The sequence below is a fragment of the Armigeres subalbatus genome, chromosome 3, assembly GCF_024139115.2.
Source record: "Armigeres subalbatus isolate Guangzhou_Male chromosome 3, GZ_Asu_2, whole genome shotgun sequence".
NCBI classification, from domain to species: Eukaryota; Metazoa; Arthropoda; class Insecta; order Diptera; family Culicidae; genus Armigeres; species Armigeres subalbatus.
Window position 1 is genome coordinate 213314172 of NC_085141.1, and position 23461 is coordinate 213337632.

Here is a 23461-nt window from a genome sequence, read left to right on the forward strand (position 1 = left end):
CACTATTAATCAAATTTATCTATAGTTTTGAACGATTTCTTAAATATAATTTAAAATTAACCAGCAAAATATTACTTATCTGGGTTACAGAATAGCCGATAAAGGTATTCTGCCAGATACAAATAAATATAAAGCTTTCAAAAATTATCCTGTTCCTAAGAACAGTGACGAAATAAGAAGGTTTGTTGCATTTTGAAACTATTATTAATAATTGTACCTAAATTTGTTAAAACATTGTAAAAAATGATAAATTTGAGTGGACAGCGCAATGCGAGGATGTTTTCAAAGTACTCAAGTCATTTTCGACGCCATCAACATTATTTTAGTAGGTACCCTGGTTTTTGTAGGACCTTGCTTTTGACAACTGACGGATCTGATTTATGATGCAATGTGGTGTAGTTCCAAAATTTTGATGGAAACGACTTACCAATCGCGAATGCTAGCAAAAGGTTCGCACCTTGTGAAATGAATAAATCAGTTATTTTGGATGAACTGACTGCAATTCTCAGGGCAACTAATTATTTCAAAGCTTATTTGTATGGACGCAGATTCACAGTCCTTAAGATTAAATTAACATACTAAAACGTGTGATTGACAGTCCGGAGAAGGCAAGTTCGATTTCCGGTCCGGTCTACGATATTTTCTGATTATAAAAATTCTCGACCCGCTTGACATAGTTTAGTGTATCCATTGTGCTTGCTCACAAGATCCATATCCATCGATGCAATGGCAGACAGTATCCATGCAATGATTTATTTCACATGATTTATCTTATAATTGCAACCATTAAATTGGCTGGGTGTATTAATAAATATTTAAAGTTATACGCCATTTAGCTAACTGATTCAGCAAAATCTTGGATTTTCCATATACCTATTATAAGAAAATAGTTTCTAATTTATGTTTGTATAAAATATTTCATCCTAGTTATCCATTTTAAATCTCAAACCTGCCTTCAAAATGGAAAAAAATATTTGAGCTGCTATTTTAAGATTGAATAGAAAGAAAGAATATTTCGAGAAAAATAAATAGGATAACAAACTGATTCGTCCGAGTTATGCTTCATTCAGGAATACACAGTCACGTCTAAACTAGAGTCAATCAAATCAGTTGTTTGCATTGCAACAAATCTCTTTCAATAAAGAGCAATCTTTTTTATGTGTAAAATTTGTGTTTATGATGATCTTTCTTTATGCTAGAATAATTATTGTTTTCTCAGGTGTACGCTATTTACAGTGCAAGAGACAAAGTAGGTGTTTACTTCGCTTCCCAAAAGTTATCCTTGCGGGCACGTAGACCATCGTTATCATCATGCTAATTGGGAATTAGAAGGAACATCAAAATGCTTACAATATTCCGCTGTATCCTGCTCTCACTTGACTTTTTAGCACAAACATATGGCGGGTACTTGGCTGTGAAATACGCTCGTTCGAGAATAGGAATTGAACTTTCCCGCGATTGGGAACTCATCTCTAGAATGCCAACCAAGGATGGTGCTGCAGGGCTTCCTTGGAACGGTCTCCATAATCGTACGTTACCTCTACGCCTTCCGCGATATCTTCTTTGGCCAGTAGCACCAGATGAGGTCGGTTGTTCAGGGAAACCGTTTTCGTCATAAGATTGCCGTTACGCGAGTGATTTACTAACCGGCCTAACTTGCCGCTCTCGGCGGTGGCGTCGATGCTGAAATAGAATAAAAATAAAATTGTTGAGGATGCAAATGGTAAAAAAAAACCTTAGCTATTTACGAGTTCAAAACAACAGACCGATAATTATGGGGCGATGCACTAATCATTAGCATTAGCAAGACTATTGTATGAGAGTAGCATCACTTACTTTCATCCGTTACCACAGATATTGATTTGGGAATAACTCACTAACTCTTAGATGAAAGCAATGCACTCTCCAATAGTCGAGATCTGTCCTGGCCACGTCCTTGCGAATGTTTAGGAAGGGGAAGGATGGTTAGTTGGACACCTACTTAAGAAAGATGCAGAGAACTCTACGACCTCTCATAGGTGCCACGGGAAGTTTTGGGATTATGTGAAAGGTTATAACAGTAGGAATCGTTTTGGTAGAACGTGAAACACAGAAAGTGGGAAAGGGACGAGCCTGGAATTGAATCCACGACCTCCTGCTTATAAGCGAAGCTGTCTTCGTTAAAATGCTCGCGACCGATAATGATGCTTTATAGCCTATTCACACTACGCCATTTATAATAATAAATATCGTGTTATCAAGATACTTTTTAACATGATCAGTATTCCAATAAATAAAGTACATCTACACTAGCTAGTAATAAGCTATTATACATAATGTGAAAAAAACAAGCATTTTTCAAGGTAAGAATCAGCCCCAAATGACCTTTCCCGTCAAACATTTTTATTCGTCAAATATCTTGGGCCTTGGCTGTGCATGCACAACACATGTTACGAAATGGACAAATTGATATAAATCCACGTGTCTTGGAGAGACTCGAACTCTCAACCTCCTACTCTCTAGTTAGGCGTGATATCCCGTACACAACAAGACCACTTGAAAGGGGTCGTACACTTATTACGTAAGCAATTTTTCTGGGATTCTCGATCACCCCTTTCCCCCATGTAAGATTTTTTTTACACAAATGATTTTTTTTATATGGTGCGTAAGAAAACGACGAAGTGGTGTGGTGGAACGGAAGGTGTGCGAGTGTTGAGGATAACTTTTCTTCGCTCGAACAGTCGAACGTAACCACAGGAACGAAAACCACTATGGTAACTTATTCAAACCAACCAAAATTATGTTGTTAATGCCTTTTATTGGTAAGAATTATCGGCAATCGAAGTAAGAATTATCAGTGTGAACGTTAATTAACAGTGTCATCATCCGATGGGATGTTCACCCAAGCCGACTTTCTTCCCAAACCGAATCTATTTTAAACTTTCATAAATATATTTCCATATTGCTGAAAAACAACTGCATGCCAACGAATGGACAATTTTATTATCTTTAATATTAAATCTTCTATGGCTATCTATGTCTATGTCTATCTTCTTCTATATGAATAAGTGCCGATCATGGTATGGTATTCCAGTAAGTTGGATCAAAACAGAATTTTGGGTATGCACTATCTACAACGAAATAGGGGAACAGATGGCTTTCACACTGATCTTCTTCATCTTATTGGCATTACATCCCCCACTGGAGGGTAAAGGAGGGCTAAGGGTCTGTCTCATTTGGATAATTAAACTTAAAAGTGACAGTCCGGAAATTAAAAAATCACCCAGTCATAAAAATGATTGGTGCTACACAGCACCAGGAAGGCTTTCACACTGATGTTGGGACTCTAACGGAAGGCGGAAACACAAAATGTGGAATCACAAAAGGCAGATTCTCGAAAGGCAGACCTTATACTTGTAACAAAAGACGGAAATACGAAAGGTGGAATTTCAAAAGGCAGAATTTTGTCATTTATTAGTTTTACACAGGCGTCTGCTTGAGGTAAGAGAGGACATAATTTATTTTTTGAAGGCTCGCATCTGCCCGGTCTAAGTTGAAGGGGAATATGATTCCTTCTTTAAAAGCACGCCCCTCCGTATATCTGTAAATCTTATTTCACAACACGGTGTCTCTGTGGGGGAATTTTATTTTTCAAAAATCAGTATCTCTGAAACACCCACCACGTGAAAGCAATGCTCTGCAATGCAATGCTCTTTCATATAGTGGGTAAATTAAAATGTTCTATCGGGGGATCTAGAACAAATTTTATTTTCACTATTTTTGGTGCAAACTCCCTCCCTAAATTTCAAATGATAGCCGATTTTACCCCCTCAAAAATGTATGGAAAAATGATCCCCGATAGAACATTTTAAAAATCCACGTTAAAGAGGAAAACCTATACTTTTGTATAGTGGGTGTTTTGGAGCTACTTCGGATAAAGACACCGTGCACAACTGAAACACTAACAGCTTCTTGGCTCAGTATCCATTAAACACTTCCAGAGTTATATAAGTGTACGATTTCTCGGAAAGGCAAGAAAATTTCCTATCAGACCGTGTAGAGATTCGATATCAGTCACCTTCAGCATGGTATGCTTCGTACAAAGCCATATGCCTTATCGCTGAGCTATGGAAGATCTCCTCCCCACTAAGCAACAAGAAAGCATGCACCTGGCCGATCAAAGGCCAAATGATATCTTTTTATAGAGGAAGGAGAATCACGATCAGCAAAACTGCATTAGCATGTTTTAACAACGGCCGGCCGTTGGGTCTGGTGCTTCAAAGTGTCCGAATAAGTTAAACCAGTCCAATGCAATTCTGCCTTTTGTGGTACTGCCTTTTATGATTCCGCCTTACGTGATTCTGTCATTTGTATCGTTCCGCCTTTCGTTCATTCTGCCTTATGTGCTTTCATTGCGAGAAAGATTTCTAAGATGACCACGTTTCAAATTCTCCGGGCATAAGAGTAACATCCGAGTTATGATGGTTGTTTCATTTTTAGATCAGATATAATAGATAATAGAAATTAGAAGGTTGGTTAGGGTTGAAGATACGAAAAGAAGGACTTCAAAAGATCATCAAACCAAGGGACTAATTATTACGAAAAGTTTTAGTTTACACTGCTTTAGACACTTACCAATGCTGAACGTTTTTGTGTTTGAAGTAATACATATAGCAACCGGTACTGTCATCTTCGGCATATATCTGCTCCCGTTCCTTCGCTTCCGATACAGTGATGAGATCGCCTATATACTCCACTACAAACTCTCCCTTCAAGAAAGGTCTCGTGGTAACGATTCCGCGCCCTTTCTCCTCAAAGTGTTGAATCTTGCAAATATCCAATATGTTAGCTTTAGATAGCCCCCGTATGTTGAACTAACTTTACCTTCAATCCCGATTCTCGCTGCTCGCGGATGGCTTTTTCGATATCGCGATCTCTTTCCCACAGTACCTCTTTCTTAGTTTTCCTCACACTTCGCCGGACTTGGAAGAAATCTGTGAGTTTCTTATTCGTACCCGCATCGCCACTATGTTTGCCAACATTCGTCGATACGACTGTAGGAACGTCGCTTTGCTTACTGCTTTGGTTATTGTTGTTGGTGTTTTGCTGAGCAGTTGGATTTACCGAATCATTCAAGACCGGCTTCTTCTTATCCAGCTCAGCTGTGTTCGGTAGGATATTAACATCTGTTGGATTTGTCTCCTCCGTGTCTTCTAAAGCGTTTTCGGATTCCTTAACATTAAGTCTACAAATATGTACATAAAAAGAAACATTTTATATTATATACTATTTAAATATCTATTCAAACAGAAACTAACTCCACTACGTTTCTTGATCAGAGCAAAATTCAAAATCGGTTTAAACCTACCTTCGCTTCGATTTCACATTCCTTCTTGTGGCCCTCTTGCTTTGAATATTCAGGTGCGCCAAAGCTGTGGATGGACTTGCTACCAGCGGATTCTTCACCGGCGACGGGCACAGGATGCGATGAGGGGTAGCTGGCTTTCGACGTTTGCCGTCGGCCAACTCCAGGGTGCCAGTAGGGAGTATAACCACCCCACTGTCGCCACTATCACACGAATTGCTATCTTGACTGAAGAACGTTGTCGAGTCGATCTCTGTCACTTGGGTTGGTTTCGACAGATCAAGAGCATAGTCGGATGCTTCAATCTTAACCGTCACGGACGAGGCCGCGCTACCCCACATAGGATCGCACTTGGGCGGTGAGAATTTCTGTTGTATTTCGCTTGCCAGGAAAGAGTTCTTGATTACCATGCGAGATTTATCTGTGGGCGTCTTATCAAAATTCAAGCTGAGCACTGGCTCCTGCAAGAATATATTACTCGCCGGATTGCTTTGAATCGTGCCGAAGGCAAATCCGGCCAACAGCCCGCTACCACTTGCAACATTCTCAAACGAATCACATGTATTTTCGTCAGTGAGATCAATGAATTGTGTTGTGGCTACTAGTTTATTGTCATTCTCTACCGGCATCGAAGGCTTTCCAGTCGTCAGATATTTAGCAATACCGTTCGTCTTGGTACGACCACCACGCAACATCATCGGAGCGGTTACGTCTGCCGATGTGTCATTGCTAGTAAAATGAGATAAGTTGTCGTATTTGAAATCCTTGCGCTTGGGGCTTGCAGTATCGTCAACTGCAGAAGATGTAAGCCACTGACCAGTGGGGTTGGTCTGACGAGTTCGACGTCCTGAAAATAGATAAACAATATATAAAATACTCTACGAATCAATGTATTTATTATTGATAATGGCATATTCGGGATTTATTTTAAATTTGATATGTGCCATTTGTTTTCGTGATTAATAGCGCGAAGAAATGACAAAACAAATATATTTTGGAATGTGCTAGATCATCCAAAATATCCAAAATGGCCACGACACTAGCTTTTGACGTCACTTGAAGCTTGGATATCTATTGAACCATGTCTATAACATATTCCATAAGACCAGGAAACATGCTCTGATGGTTTAGAGATATCCTAGCTCATCCAAACTGTCCTTGAGTCCAGAACTTGCGATCTACAGAAACAACACTTGGTTTTTTCATTACTAAATATATGCTAAGATATGTATTCAACCATGTCCATAAGAGACATGGTCTGATGATTTTGGGATGTCCTAGGTCATCCAAACCGTACTTGAGTTCAGGGCTTTCGATCTACAGCCACGATACTAGCTATTTTCGTTACTAGGTTCTTAGATATCTATTGAACCACGTCTATAACATATTTCATGAGACCAGAAGACATGGTTAGATGATTTCGGGATATCCAAGGTTATCCTAACCGTTTTTAAGTTCATAACTTGCGATCTACAGTCACAACACTAGCTTTTTTTATCAGAAGCTTAGATATGTATTTAACCATGTTAATAACATATTTCAGAAAATCATGGGACATGGTAAAATGGTTTTAGGATATCCTGGCTAATTCGTTGAAATCAGAACTGAGAAAATATGTTGCTAAAATTGTAGATTTGTAGTCCCGAATAGAACTATTGTTTGGATGAGCCCGATTATTCAAAACTACCTTACGATATCTGTACAAGGTATCTGCAAATTATCCGTGCAACAAGACAGGTTTATAATTATTTTTTGGAACAAATTAAAAAACAGCATGCAATCCTTCACGCAGAGAAAATCTACCTTTTTGAACTAAAAAATAAAATTATTGAATTATTTTTTAAACCCAAATATTTTATTTTTAAAATCAAAACTGAAATATATTTAAATCAAAAATTTTTATTGTTGTTTCTACTGCAATCCAGTGTAACTAGTTTGTGGAGTAAATATTTGAAAAAAATACAAATATAATTATTGTGGTTTTATTTTCCACACGAAGCCTACCCAAAAATAAAATAATTGATAATCCCAAGAAATTTTATATAACATTTAAAATAAATTTTTGATTATAATATTTATTTTTTTTAATTTAAGAAAAATATTGTTGAAAGCAAAAATTTTTCTTTTTGGATTAAAAATATTTTTTGTACTAACAAAAAAATATATTGTAAATTCAACAATTTTTATTTTGAGTGCTGTTTTGGAACATTGTAGAAACAACAATATTTTTCGTCTAATCAAATCTGATTTTTTGTTGAATTCAACAAATAAAATTATTAGCCGGGGAACAATAATTATTTTTGTTGTTTTTATACATAATATCATTGAGTTTAAAAAACATTTCTCTGCGTGTTCTATTACATGAACCAATGTTCACTTCAAAATGACCCCTGTTCCCTGAGTTATACGCCTTCTTCTGGGTCGGAAGAAAATAGCCGCACGTTTCTATACAGATACTTTTCAGACATTGTTGACGATTGTGACATGATTTTAAATGTCTCGGTAATATATTCGGTGTTTTGCTGGCTGTTGTTTTCAAGATGGACCATACCGAATGGTAAATTCAATTCAAATCCGGTGAGTAAAAAGGCAATTCTCTTTCACTTGAAAAAAGGAGCGTTTACAAAGACTAAAAGTTTTATTTGTACATGAAATGACTCCCAGTATTCCCAGAATATACATCTGTTACAGCCTGCTGAGTTGTTATGCCTATAGATCTACTGATTCAGTCCATTGATTTGATTTATTTGATTTATTGGAATATTTATTGGTATATTGGAATATAATCTTAATCTATTACGAATTACATCTGTTGTCATGATTCTAGAAATTACATCTTGTAGTCTGTTAAATTCATTCATGAACCTGCTGGTAGGCTCGTCCTGCGTGTAGTTCCGTGATCTAAATGGAGGATCGAAGACCCTCCGACGACGAACAGTAACCGGGCTAGTGTTGAAGTTGTGCCGGTTATAGAGACTACTATGTACTACTGATTCGCCCTCTCAAGATGTTACAGAAAAATACGATGTCAAAATGTTGTGTCCATTATGCCAATATTGTCTATTTTTGCTCTGTAGAAGCAAACTGTCCAAATCTGTTCGGATAATTTGCGGACACCCTATAGATTTCCAGGAGACGCAATGGATATAGTTGAATACGTTTCAAAAGTTAGAGTTTTGAAAAAAATCAAATGTTGACTGCATCTCAAGGACAGTTTGGATGACCCAGAATAACCAAATTATCTGGAAATGTATGTTATACTTCCATGAGATGTAATGGGAGTGGTTGAAGAGGTATCAAAATTTTGTGTTAAGACAAAAGACTGTCATCTGTTGATCGCAAGTCACGAACTGAGAAGCAGCTTGGATTACTCAGACTATTCCAGAACAAACAAGCGGTATTTTTTTTACCTTCTGATACAGCGGTTCTCAACCTGGGGTATATGTACCCCTGGGGTACCTTCGCTGGCCCTAGGGAGTACCTCGAACAAAAATTCGTAATGGCGGACGAATTACAATTCCAATCAAAATTTAATGATAAAGTTTCGATAATTGTGTATTTTTTTATTCCAAAACTTGGTTTTCTACATAATATGCATGGCGATTAGTAAATCCAACAGAATCCTGCCTCCACAACCAGCACAGATTTCTTCCAAGCAGCTCGAAGGCCTCCTTTCAAGTTGATCAGCAGCCTTTTTTTCTGAGTTCTGAGGCTTGGAATCCTCCTTTCAAGAAGCCTGGAAGTCTCCTTTCAAGAGGCCTGAAAGTCTCCTTTCAAGAGGCCTGGAAGCCTCCTTTCAAGAGGCCTGAAAGCCCCCTTTCAAGAGGCCTGAAAGCCTCCTTTCAAGAGGACTGAAAGCCTCCTTTCAAGAGACCTGAAAACCTTCTTTCAAAAGGCCTGGAAGCCTCCTTTCAAGAGGCCCGAAAGCCTCTTTTCAAGAGGCCTGGAAGCCTCCTTTCAAGAAACCTGAAAGCCTCCTTTCAAGAGGCCTGGAAGCCTCCTTTCAAGAGGCCTAGAGATTCGGAAGGTTCTTTCCAAAAGGCTAAGAAAGCTCTTTTCAAAAGGCTCGGAAGCCTGCTTTCAAGTGGCTCGTAAGCCTGCCTTTAAGAGGCCCGGAAGCCTACTTTTAAGAGGTTCAGAAGCCTCCTTTTGAGAGGGTTCAGAAGCCTCCTTTCAAAAAACTCGGAAGACTCCTTTCAAGCGGCTCGAAAGGATCCTTTCAAAAGGCTCGGAAATCTCTTTTCAAGAGGATCGGAACCCTCTTTTCAAGAAGCTTGTAATTCTACATTCAAGAGACTCGGAAGCGTCAAGAGGCTTTGAAGCGTCCTTTCAATATACAAAGCCTCTCGACAAGATGCGCGGGAGCCTACTTTCAAGAGATTCAGAAGGTCCGTACAAGAGGCTCAAGAGTCTCACTTCAAAGGAATAGTGGATTAATCTTTCAAGAGGCTTGGAAGCCTACTTCCAAAAGGGGTATTTCAATTAATGCAAAAGTTCGAAGGGGTACCTCTCAAGAAAAATGTTGAGAACCGCTGTTCTAATAGATGCGATGAACAGGTTTATACATATTTCGTGACATTGCGTGAAAGCTTAAGATCGTAGATTCTGTGCTAAAAGACAGTTTGGATGACCTACAATATTCCAAAACTGTCTTCTAATGTCGGTTGACGATACCCATAGTCAGAGCAAAAAATATTATTCAAAACATAGAATGATTTACTCAGTTTTCTTCTTTATAAATTTAGCCATAATTAGTAGTGAATAGTGTCACTGGGTTCGAAAATCCTTGATTATATTGACTTTTGGCGGTAAAAGTGTCTCTCAGTTGAACCGTTGAACGTCGAGGTCACCAGGCATTGCAAACCATCCCATCATTTGATCTTTTGAGCAAAGATACTGATGAAATAATGGGATATCGATCTTAGATATCTATCCGCTCAGTAAACAAAGTGCAATGTTCGTCATGGAGAAACATTTTTTCACAGCTTTTGTTGTAGCAACACCTTCGCAACGCGAACAAACCCCGAGCCAGCTATCCGGATCATCATCGAACGCTCAAATGATAATATCGTGCTCTTTGATTAGGGATAATATCTTTGCACAAGCAAAGATAATATCCTGTGCTCAGATGATATTGCAATGCCTGGATCTATGTGGGTAATTGTTTAAATAATCATATTAGCACAGATAACAGACGATGAAGCTGGACTCTCCATGTTGTGATAACCTTTTACTGATCATTTTGAAATAACTTGGAATGTTGCCGTTATTCCGTGCAGAATCAGCGCTAGCGTCATCAAAAAATGCCACTATGTGCTAGTGTCGTTTTACATGCAAGAGTATACCTGCGCCATCGTGTTGTCAAAATGAGATTTGAGTTGCAATGTCCACGTCGACGGCGTTCCATGTATGTTCTCTGTGATATTAGTGTTCAGTTTTACAAAAATTATTAGTTAACGTAATCCAAATAAATAATTACTGACTAATATTCATTTGGCAATTGACCGTGCTAATATGAACATATGTTTCAAGGTGAGGGTGATGAAGACAATCACAACTGTTGATTGCAAGTCCCGAACTATCTTACAATGTCTTTTAAACTTGCGAAGTTTTTCCCACCATTTATATGACGTAATGAATAAGGTAGAATCCACCGCCAATAATGTACTATACCGTGGACAGAATTTAATATTTGTTTTACTTTATTTTTTGTTTTTATCCGTGTACACTACTAAATTCCACACATTTATATTGGCAAAAATCCATAGATTTGACTTACGATTTATATAAGCAAAATCATAATAATGACATAATCATCCTCCACGCAAACTACTAATAAAATATATCAGGACTGATTTAAATCGCAAACAGGCGTAACTTATTTTGTATTGGATTTACATTGGAAGAAATACGAACTCCTCCTGGAAACTGGACACACATGATCCCCGGGGAAACATGATCCCCCCATGTTTTCTCGAAACCTAAGAACATGTTTATATCACTGATATGTGTAAACAGATCCGATAAACAGATAATTTAATCTGAGTAACATTTGATGTTAGCTCTAGCTAGTTAGATGTTAGCGTTCTCAGTTCTTTTTTTCTGCAAAGGTAAAAAGTTTAATAACTTTGAATATATCCAACCAAAACGTGTCAATTTTTTACTGGACGTAGTTTTATTATTGCAGAATTGAATAAGCTCATAAATTGGTTATTGCTCATTTCACATTGAATGAGAAATAAATCAAGATAAAAAGTCAATATGGACACACTTGATCCCCCACAGTTTGGACACATTTGATCCCGATATTGCATATATTATGGCGTTTGTTGTATTCCATTGCATTTACATATTATTGTATTACATGCAACTAATTGATCTGTTATAGGGGAACTGTTCCGATCTCCATCTCACTGTACATATATCCATCTCATCGCTAAACACAGAAATACGGCACCAAATTCGTCGCTTCTTTTTGTCAACATGCGTGCTCACTGCTGAAAAAAATCACAAAAATAATAAACAAACCAAATTCCTTTCCATTGCTTTGTTTTTGATGGGATGGAAATAGGAGCTATGAGATGAAGTGGCGAACCGTTCCCCTAATTCTTTTCTAGTTTAAAAGTTTAATAGATTTATTTACTTCCTTCAATTTTATCATTCAAGCACACGCGTATTTGAGGTTTCCAATAGCCTTATCACATTACCTAGTACCAATGTGTAGTTAAACATAGGGGGAATGACGTCTTTGGCAGGTTTTGTTCTATTATTGTCAGGGGGGTTTTTTATGACTGATTATGCTCAAATTTGGCCTAAACATTCTTTTCATATCAAAGAATATTGTGGCCAAATTTCATAAAATTCGGTCGACAAAAACCCCCCTGCCAATAATAGAACAAAACCTGCCAAAGCCGTCTTTTCCCCTACTTTACTTTGATTAGTTTTATTAAATACCGTGATGTGCCCTAATTTCGCGCGCGCCCTAACTTCGCGCATTATAAAATCATTTATTTTTTTCAATTTTTAGGTACCAGTCAAAATTGAAAAATCTGGAGGATTACAAAATGTCATTGTTGTTGAATGTTTTTCACGAAAAAATTTGAAAAACAAACTTGGTTTAGTACACCAAATAAAATTATTTCAATTTGATCCTCCCATCGACCGCCATATTTGCTTTTGCTTAGCACAGCGACGAAGAACATGACCCAAGTAAACAAATGATTTTACTGTACAAAACTGGCTACTTTTTGGAAATATTTGTATCCATTATGCTCTGTTAGATATGTTTATTCGCCATTACTATTGAAAAGTGTAAAATTTTATGTATTTTGTGTTTATTTAGACTTTCGCTTTGTGAGCGAAATTAGGTATATGAGAGTAATTATGGTGCCTAATTTCGTTTATTGTTGTTGCGTAGTTTCATTTGCAACATTCTAATGAAACAAAAGCAATATAATACACAGGACAGTTTTACACTGAATAGAACCCGAAAAGTTCATTCCCATACGCTTTTTATCTAATTTTCAGGCTGATAACCACCGACTTCGACTAATGTTGACTTGAAAAATCTTATAGATCAGTGCCAGCAATAGCTACCAAATCCGATGTGTAAAATGATGCTAAAATGTGCGATGTGTAAAATGATGCTAAACTTAAGATAAAACTACAGCAGCTTTTTCGATAATGTATATAATATTGAAGATGTCTTGAATAAAACACATATTTGAATGTGTCCTATGTAAGAGATAGCGGAATTTAAGACTTTCTTTCATGACGTCTCGAAAATTTAAAAAAAATTTATATACCAGCTAAACATTGCTCATACAATGCCTTTTTTCTTAAAATATGGTTTATATTTCAGAAGCAAACGATATTTTAGGAATGATGACTTGTGTCAACTAAAATGCATGAAGTAAAATCTAAGCAAAGCTCCAGGGTCGAAATATAGGCACATACCATTTCGACTAAAGAATGGGTCACTGACGGCTGTCTGATACCGTTATCTGCATATTTTGAACAATGGATGCATGCTTCTATTGGTTAATTGATTATATTTCATCAAACCAATAACGATATTCAATTCCAAACATGAGCGAAGTTAGGAACACTTTTGCGCGAAATTAGGAACTATCCTATTTTCTTGCGCGAAATAAGGAGCATACAACGGTCTCGGATTCATATTCCAATTTTTTTTAAATAGCAGAAAAATTTTGCAAGTAACATTTTTTTGAGAACCTAGAATCCTTCTACTACGTGATGCAGTAGCAAATGTTTCCAAATGGCCACTACATGTTTTTTAATGATCGTTTTAACTTTGTCAGATCTTAAGTGCGCGAAATTGGGATACTTCACGGTACGAGTAAATCTAAAATTAAATGAATACCTATTGAAATTACTCAAGAAATCATTGTTTGTAAAATCAGTACTGATAGGAAAATTATTTTGAGCTTTTTAGTGGAATGTCTTCACTTGTCATAAGACGAGTTTATACAATCCCATTGAATTCCATGGAATTCAATGGGATTGTATAAACTCGTCTTATGACAAGGAAAATCAGTACTGTTAGATCTACTATTCAATTGAACTGTCTCTTTTAAATAGGAGGGTAAGTTTATTTAAAATCATTATTTTTATCGTATTTTATCGCAAGTCTGTCTGTCTTCCTGAAGATCTTCTAACAATAGGCTAATCCTTCCGCTTCTATTCAGTATTTTAAAAAAAATCACATTTGTGTACTAATAATATACACGTGAATATAATGTTTCAAGCATGCCAGTACAGTATACCCCCGGTGATCCGACAAATGTATGGCCGGACTATCGGGGTTCCTCTCGTTAATCCGACTGTCAAATCCATACAAATGAACCAAAACAAAATCACAGCACAAACTCGAAAACTGACAACATAATGTGTTTAAATGGGTGTTGATACTTTTTCCGGAAAATTCCGAATTAGCGAGATCCGGACTAACGAGTCGTCGGATTAGCGAGGTCCGGATAAGCGGGGGGATACTGTACCACATTGATGTATGAAGTCGCCAGCCTGGTATGATCACCTTTTCTTAGGCACCGAAATAAGCACTCTGGGATATTAACCACTGGCCAGTGTTGGAAAAACTCAGAAGCTCAAAACTCATGAACGATTCAAATCACTCGTGAGTTTAAACGCACCCAACTCACCCAACCACCCAACCAAAAAATCATGGCTGAGTTGAATCACCCGTTTGAATCATCTAGGCCTTTCTTTTGTTCTCTTTAGTAAAATAACCAGGCTACTGACATCCTATTGTTTAGCCCATCGCCAGATCGTAGCTAGGATGTCCTGGGCTATAATTGTTTTAATGCTGCGTTTCAATAATGACAGCGGGCTATGTCTATTGATGATGATGACACCGTGCTTGTCACCGGCTCGAAAATAACAGTCATCTAACGTTCAACACATAGAACAATGGATACTCTTGCGTTTGTAAACAATAAATTGCCCCCAAATTGATTATGAACACTTTTTAGAGCGAAATGTGTGAAATGATCCGTTTTAGCATGAAAAATCAGACGTGATGCATTATTTTAAATTCGCAAACTCAATGATTGAGTTTTATGAATGATTTTACCAACACAGGGCTGGTAGCGACCGATGCAGCTCAAAAAAGTGACTTTAGTGACCAAAACGGCCGAAAAAAGGGACCAAATAGTGACTTTCAGTTGCAGAAAAAGTGACCAAATAGTGACTTTCAGTTTCAGTTGCAAGTTCGATGAGACGAAATTAAGCGTTTTTGGGTCGAATGAGAATCATCTTTCACTCACCACTCTTTTGCCTTAGAACGAACTCAGAGGAGAAATGAAAATCGTACACGCTAACTTTTATCTACTCAGAAAAATTGTATTGGCCTTCCTTTTTATCCCACGGAAATTTTATTAAATATCAGTCAAAAACAGTACTCAAAACTATGAGTAGTCCTCCGAGAAAATCAAATTTTTACGCCACTGGAAGTTCGCGAAACATGGTTATCACTCATAAGACCTGTTTTATTTTCTGAAAAATGATTTCTAGGCAAAAATCTGCGTGAAGGAGCATTCCCTTCACGTGAGAATCAGTGAAAATTAAGTTCACTGGATTAGCTGAATACCTATTTAAGAAAGATGCACGATTTATCATAGGTGCCACGGAAGTTATTGGAATTTTCAGTGCAAAAAAAAAAACAACAGTACGGATCGTTTGGGTAGAAAACGGAACAAAAATTATGAAGATCCAGTACAACGAGCCTGGGATTGAACGCTCAACCTTCTGCTTATACTGCAGGACTATGCTCTCTGAACTATTTGAATATTTTTTTTTCCAAAATACGCAGATTTCCCTACTTGCTGTACGTATTCATGAACGATTTTTGCTATGGAATTCGAAAGCGCATGCAATCTTCAAAATTGGGGAGACTTGATTCTCTCTCTATAACATCTACTCAATAAATATTTTTTTTAGAGCAAACCCTTCATCACATCTGTCAAATCTACAAAAAATAGCCGCTTGAGAACAAATTTATATTTTCTTGAATTTGTTTGCCAAACTTCTCAAGTCTCAGAATCAAGTCTCCTCATATTGTGACAACAACTCAAAATCCAATTATCCTGAAATTGTGGTGGAATGTTGGCATTTTTATCAGTGAAGATCATTTAGCATATTGACGGCTTGTGCTGTGAAAAAATGATAGCATTTTGTCAATATTAGGGGAAGTTATTCAAATTTTACTTAAAAAACATCTTTAGGAGGGACAAACACAGTAAATAATAGAGTAAATAAGGCTGTCAATCAAACAATAATTCGCCACATAACGATCAGTTGTCTATAGAGGATCTATAATAAAAGTACACTCTAACAATACTGCTATACTGCCGTTCTACGCATAATTGTCCCATGTTATCTTTGATGAAAAAACCCAGTCAATTTGTCCCACTAATTTTAGAATCGATTGGATCTTGAGATTTACCAAATATTTTTTGGATGTTAATGAGCGTAGGCAACACGTTTTCAGAACATAAAACGAATCACTACTTATTTAAATTGTTTTCAGACTCGATATTCATAAAAAAACAACTTCATTTTTTCAGTGAGACAAATTGACTCGTGTTTGAGATTTTTCATCAAAGCTAACATGGGACAATTATGCGTAGAACGGCAGTATAGTTCTCGGTAAAACAGCGAAGAATTAAGTCTCCCAAGGGTCAAGCCTCCCAAAGAATCAAATCTTCCCACCTTCTCCTACTATATAAAGTTTGAGCTTTAAAACAAAATCGGAATTGGCAGGTCTCCTGCTTGCATGACTGCATACCGATTTATAAATTGTGACGTGAAACACCTTCAATTAGCTACTGGTGAAATGCCAGTAAAAGCAGCGAGTTAAACGGCTGACGAAGTTTCAGCGCGATCATTTTTTAAGATCCGTAATTTTATTTCCGCCATGATCAAAGCATCATCCGATGGGTACATAAAGTTTTATTTAAAAAAAATCTTAGTCAATAGTTTCAAAATAGTTGAAAATAGTGACTTTTTGCGAGAAAAAGTGACTTTAGTGACTTGAGGTCGAAAAAAGGGACTTTTTAGTGACTTGCCCGAAAAAAGTGACCAAGTCACTAAAAAGTGACCCGCTACCAGGCCTGCCAACACTGCCACTGGCTATTGGTTTTTTTTTGGTGGTGGCTGGCCCAATTATTACTTCCGGTCTTTTACTATACTTAGTATAGTAATAGTCAAGCATTCGTTCTACATATTACTAATATGGGGGTAAGCGTGGTGAATTGTTATAGAATTTAAAAAGAAAACGAATGCTAAGACCAAGTGCCACTGGATGACTCCAAACGGGCCAGTATAATGTGGGGTAGTCAGGGTTTAACTAAATTAGCTAATAGTATAACTTATTTTGCCACGCACCAATTTCAGTATAATTTGTTTCTTCGAATCAAATTCCTAGAAGTTAGGTTTTCAGCATTACTTAGCGCAAGAGAGGGTTTAAACTCTGCGTTAAACTGAATTTTATTCGCCGATTCGGGGCGTTATCATGAGTGATCAGCACTCATGGAACACATTGTTTAACGCGAATGTCAGCCGGGTTCGATCAAAAGTGTAAGATTTAGTGTAATTAGTTTAATTATTTTTATTTTTAGGCATCAAACGTTAGGAGCATGTTTTCAGCGTCGCACAGCTCAGGAGAGGGTGTAAGCTCACAACCGTATAGTGTAGGCCGTCCTCGATTGGGGTCCTGTGGGTCGCATGTAGTGGCTGTGCTCGGGGCAGTTATGTGTTGAAAGCGGTTTCGGGGCAGTTAGGATTGAGTTTTAATATAAACAGATGTAGGATTGAACAAAGTTGTAACCTTTAAGGTTCATATTGTGGAGACTATTGACAGCCAAAGCGTTGAGGATAAGCTTTTAGTTAGCAACTGAATTAATTTATCCGATTTGGAATCCTAGATTGAATAGTAGGTATATATGGACAATTATAGAAACTATATACAGTTATCAATTTATTAAGTATTGAGGATATGTTTTGGTTAAGTTGAGTATCAGATGGGCATGTGTGATATCCATTTATAAGACAGAATTATTAGAACTGTATTTTTGTCTTTGTAGTATAATTAATTACTTACTAATGTTTTGCGGGCCGGCGAGTGAAAGCGGCCCAATTCTTTATCTACCTCTTTCCAGACGACCAGTGATGAAGAAAATCTTATTGTTCCGGTATCATCAGTGGTATTCATATTCATAACAACCACCGTCAATACAGGAAGTCTGTGTTCACAACGTGATTACTTCAAGGACAATCCCAACATCTTCTGTGAATTGCAGATAAGTATTGCGTTTATATTTTAATTGCACTGAGCTCGTTCTAATCTGATCGATGAATGAATTTACTTGTCACTAATCAATATCATTAGTAAATTTAAATATTCCCGTAGATTAGAAAAGCAAGTGCATATATTTCTATTTTATGGCAACATATCACAGCGAAACGGACCCTTGGGAGCCTTAAGTAAGATCTCGGTCCGGTTGCATCTAAGGAGATCTTAGTGCAGTGCACACCGGACGTGTTGCCCAGTAGACGTATCGCTCAGCGGTATTTAAATACAACGCAGATAGGCTATGGTCAGAGGGTGCGTTGATATTACAAGATTACAAGATTACTGCCACTGGCTATTGGTTTTGAAGTGCGGCTGTTTTTTTAATTAGAAACAGGATAATTAGATTTTGAAACAACAAAGATATAGGGTAAAATGCCCAATAGTGGACCCCCTAGTAGCGAAATTTTGCTCTTTCTGTCATAATAAGTAGAAATTTTCTACATATTAATTCTGCTGGATATCTAATAACAAGTTCTGCATCTCCTCTTTACGATACATACATAAAACACTCAAATACACGACGTTTTTTGTTGAATTTAACATTTTCAAGTCTCACTATATTCGTCCTATAGTAGACCCCCTGGGTGTCCATAATAGGAAATTGCTTCCCTATAGTCGACACTTCATTTGATTTTTATGTTCCGTTTCGGGACGTTCTTCTTCCCTATTACGGGCCCTTCAAAATATTCCTATAATGGACACTCTCATGTTAATTTTTTATAGAATTGTAGAAAATCATCTTATTTTACTTTACATAGCATTTCCAATGCATGTAATCAAATCATAGGACTGTAAGGTAGGTTATCCCGATGGAATTTCATAGCAAAATATTTACATTGTGTTGTAATAATGCAAAAATGGGTGGATGGTCCACTATTGGTTGGGGGTCCACTATTGGGCACTTTTCCCTATATGATATTTATGTATCGATCATCCAGTTTTAGTATCACCACACAGAGAGATCCTCTTTGAAACATCATGGTTGTCGTAATCTGCCTTTCAGTGGAGTGGATTGATTGCATAAATAATCATCAGGATGCCAACTTTGTTGATAATTGTCATTGTTACTCTATTCAAGAACCAATATACCTGCCTTACTCAATACCAACAATATTTTTAATTTTTGCGCGACTGTTTTTTACTATAAAGAATTGTTGGGATTTGAAAATAAAACAATTTGGCCTTTTATCACACTTGAAAGAACCTAAATATCTTCAGCTCATAAAAGGATCAATTTTCCCCGATATGAGGATCGATTTTTTTTATAACTTTCATGAAAAAATAATTTCTTCCAATGATGTTTTTGAATAAATAATTAAATTGTTCATCAAGTCCATATTAAATCATATAATTTTGATTATTTTGCATCGAGAAACATCCGAAACAAAAAGTGGGGATAATATGTTTCCAGTTTCCCCTATGTATCCGACAGAATAAGCTTTCCGCTATCAGGTAAGGGTTCATTTACAAATTACATAACACAAAATTTGACCATTTTCAACCCCCACCCACCTCCTCGTAACGTTTTTTTGTATGAAAGGATTTTGAAATTTGTATGGGCCGTAACGGTCTTGCAGGTACCCTCCCACCCCCTAAAGCGATATGTAATTTGTGAACGGGCCCTAAAGGGAATAAGTTTTGGTGAAAAAGGCTACACTCTGAAAAATCTTCAAGTCATGTTTACCTGAAAACAAATGTGGTTCTCATCCACCACACTTTTCACGTAAGAGTGACCTGAATGTCATGTAACCTGAACAAAATTTAGATTCGGTGAGTTACGTGATTTATCAGGTGAATCTGACTGGATTTTCCATTACTAATGACGTGAAGTTTGAAAGTAATTACGTGTTTGATCAGGTGAACCTTACGTGATTTCTACGTACTGGTTACGTGAACTTTTAGTGAAAGCTACATGATATTGAGCAACCACTATATGCTTTGAAATAATTTGCAAAATTGTTTTGTTTTAAATGAATGCAAAATAATTTAATAACTGCCCGCATCGGTTAATAGGAGACCTCTTCGCGTTGCTGAAGCGCTTGATGCGTTGAAATGCATTTGATGCAGAATGATGTTTTTAATATTAGACAATGCTGTCATTCGGCCATTGCGCTTCGGAGTTATCGCTAAAACGCTGTTGGAGAACGAATCAAAGTTACTGACGAATGTCGAATGAAATTTATCAAATTTGGTCAGAAATGTTGAAACTAGATTCTTACTCAAAAATTGCAGCTATTTCCCATGTTGAACCAATCAGAAAGTAGTTCACCCTTGGACGTTGAAATCTGCACACGGCGTTAAAACGACGCATATTTGCATCGGGAAAAAGCGGTAACGCAGCGTCGCCGCACCGATGCACACCTGCGTTTTTCCAACGTTACGTGCACGCAGCGTTGAAAAAACTCTACGTGGGCATCGGCCCTTACTCCATTTGAGGCTGGGTACCCTGCGTGAACGCGGCGTGCACGCAGTGTGAAAAACCGCTACGTGGACATCGGCCCTAAGTTAGGCAATTTATTCGGTTGAAATTAAAACGGAAATTAATCGGTTGAAAAAAAAACTTCGATGACATTTTTTATCGGGTGTTTAAAAAACTGTTGAAAACAAGAGGTGAGCCAGTCTCGGGATGAAAACCTCTCAAATAAAGACAAAAAAAAACTTTGAAAAGAAAATTGTTTTTTAGTTTTGAAGTTAAAAATATTTTTCTTCATGGGACGGATAAGTACATGCACAAGGCGAAATAAAATTGGGGTTTTTACAACTTTTGATTTTTATTTAAAAAAAAAGCCATATTTTGCCATATTAAACATAGAACTTAAAAGAAAAAACTTAAAAGCCGGCGCAAACCATTACCTCAGTATCTGACTAATATACACCCAGCTTGTATGGTTCCCCATAAAGCTTCTATAAAAGCCATAAAGTAGGCAATTAATGTTAGTGTACCTCACTACGGCAAAATCAAACGTTTGTATCGGGAAAGGCAGCATCATTGCTGGGAGATAAATTTGGTGTGGAACATATTTCACCCTTCACTCTTTTTTTTCTGGATGAAAATATTTTTTCCACTCTCATTTTTCGCGAGAATTATCGTTGTACAATAATAAAAGGTGTATAAGCGCAACGTGATTCTAACCTAGAACATTAACAATAATAGCATAGTACATCTGCATGTAGGCACCAGATTGTTTGTTCTACAAAAGCTACTACCGTTTGCATTAGTGATGGTACCATATGAAAAAAAAAACAAGCAAACCACTTTTTCACGGCAAATGAAGTGAGCGAAAAATGGCGATTGTCTTTCTTTCCCAAAAAGCGGTTTCTCGACAAAAACTTTCGTAAGTGAAATAGAGTGAGCATTACGAACCCTGATTATATGTATTACATTACAAGCTCGTAGTGCGACACTGTTTTGGCACAGCGAGCTCATGCGGCCTGAACTTTTATTGTAGAAAAAATGATAATAAACGTAATGTACACTGTAAATCCGGCAATAATACACCGGAAAATCTTTCCCTTCCTTTCGTTATTTTCTAAAAATTTATCTTAATATTTATTGAAATACAAAATATATCAACAATCATGTATATGCCAAACTTCTCATTTTTATTTTTTTATTGCAGAAGGAATCGCCGAAAAATCAGAGAACAACAATTTCACCAACTGAACTAAAGTTGCAGTCACGAATATGATAGATGTTATCGTATGCGATTAAAATTATAAAATAATGAACTACACTCTAAAGCTTTATTCATATTACTTGCAAGCCAAATGTATATTCCACTCCGGCTACAAAACTTGGCACGAAGTGTTGAACTAAGAAGAAGAAGCAAGTATCAATCGCCTCCATTCCAAAACATCCTGAACACATTTGCTCCCTCTTGTCTGTGCAAAGTGAAGTAGAACCGAGCCAGCGTTTGGTGCTCTGTGGCTATGCGCTACCTACATACTTCTTATTATTATCACTTTGTTTTTAGCGCTCTTCCTGTTTTTCTGTATGCGTGACATCCATATTATTTTTTCACCATCATCCATAATTTCAACTAAGCGCCAACTTCTATTAAACGAAAATAGGCGTCTAAAAGTGTAGTTTTTACAGAAGAAATGCGAATAGTTTGTTCGCAAGTTTTATAATTCTTTCAACTTAGACATACGTATTTATAACTATTTATCTGAAAACTTTCTACTTTTGCGGCCTATAGCTCCGCACACGAGACATTGAAAATTCTCATGAACAGATTCATAACCAAACAGAAGCAAAATCAATTGACTTCTCCAAGTTATCTTAATTACTATTTGAGAGATTGATTAATAAGTCAATATGTCAAATCTTACCTTTAACCATTATTTCCGGTTGTGATATGCCAGTCAATTTAGTTTACTTAGAACTAAAAATGATCTGATTTTTCCTTTTTATTCACAGTTCAAGCGCCACCATTTACGTTCTTTTGCTTTGTACAGATATTTGCTGCACGTACACAAATATGTGTTAGTTGGCCTCTATCTCAGGCACGCACACTGCCGAGTCCACCAACAAGTGTAGAAGAAGTCGGAACACCGAAGGTGGAGAGAGCCTCTTCCACAGGAAAAATATACGCTTTGCTTATTTCCTTTTCGCTTGTGTCGCGACGGACTATGCTATTTTCACGTCGAATTTTGCGTCCATTAGTTGCTGCTCTTCACAATCCAAACGAAAATATTTCTTCCAGACATTTTGCTACACAAATAATTTACATTCAAAGCACAAATACACCACTTTCGAGCGCTTATTATCCGAAAATTAAAATTCTATTTAGAAATCCACTTTTCTCACTACCTCCATTAGTGTTCAGTCCATCCACACAGACGGACAATGAAAAATGTTGTGTTCGTTTTGAATGCGGTTGCATTGCATTTCCATTTAAAAACTGTCAACGATGCTGTCGGTTAGAAGGCGGGCTGTCATTTCAGTTGACATTTGAAATGTGGGTCATTCACACAACATGTAAAGTTTAGTAAATCTTCTTCAGATCATTGATGGCGGCTGTTGTTTTATATTATCATAATGCTAACAATTTATTAATATTAAGTGTAATCTAATGCTCTAATGCATAGCTAAACTAAATCTACAAAAGGTGAACGTCATTATTTTTATTGCCTTTACCGTTCAATAAAGCTGCACCGAACGGCTATCATTTCCATCCAAAAACGAACTTTTTATAAAAGGCTCGTAGACGAGTGTAATATACAAG

The 23461-nt window shown here is 37.0% G+C and overlaps 1 protein-coding gene across 1 annotated transcript; it reads right to left on the reverse strand.

Moving 5' to 3' along the window:
• Positions 1–714: 714 nt before the first annotated feature.
• LOC134219322 (N-lysine methyltransferase KMT5A-B-like) lies at positions 715–22831 on the reverse strand. The gene is made up of 5 exons (XM_062698039.1): positions 22566–22831; positions 5348–6191; positions 4864–5224; positions 4615–4805; positions 715–1683 (listed from the first exon to the last, which is right to left on the reverse strand). Exons 1-5 carry the CDS (start codon positions 22573–22575, stop codon positions 1473–1475), a joined length of 1617 nt encoding a protein of 538 aa, XP_062554023.1. The 5' UTR covers positions 22576–22831; the 3' UTR covers positions 715–1472.
• Positions 22832–23461: the final 630 nt, after the last annotated feature.

What these genes read in the sequence shown, in the direction of transcription:
- LOC134219322 (XM_062698039.1), bottom strand. An exon ending in AATGTGAAATCGAAGCGAAG is followed by an intron (nt 5,225 to 5,347) that starts GTAGGTTTAAAC and finishes ACATATTTGTAG; the next exon opens with ACTTAATGTTAAGGAATCCG. An exon ending in AGCGAGAATCGGGATTGAAG is followed by an intron (nt 4,806 to 4,863) that starts GTAAAGTTAGTT and finishes GATATTTGCAAG; the next exon opens with ATTCAACACTTTGAGGAGAA.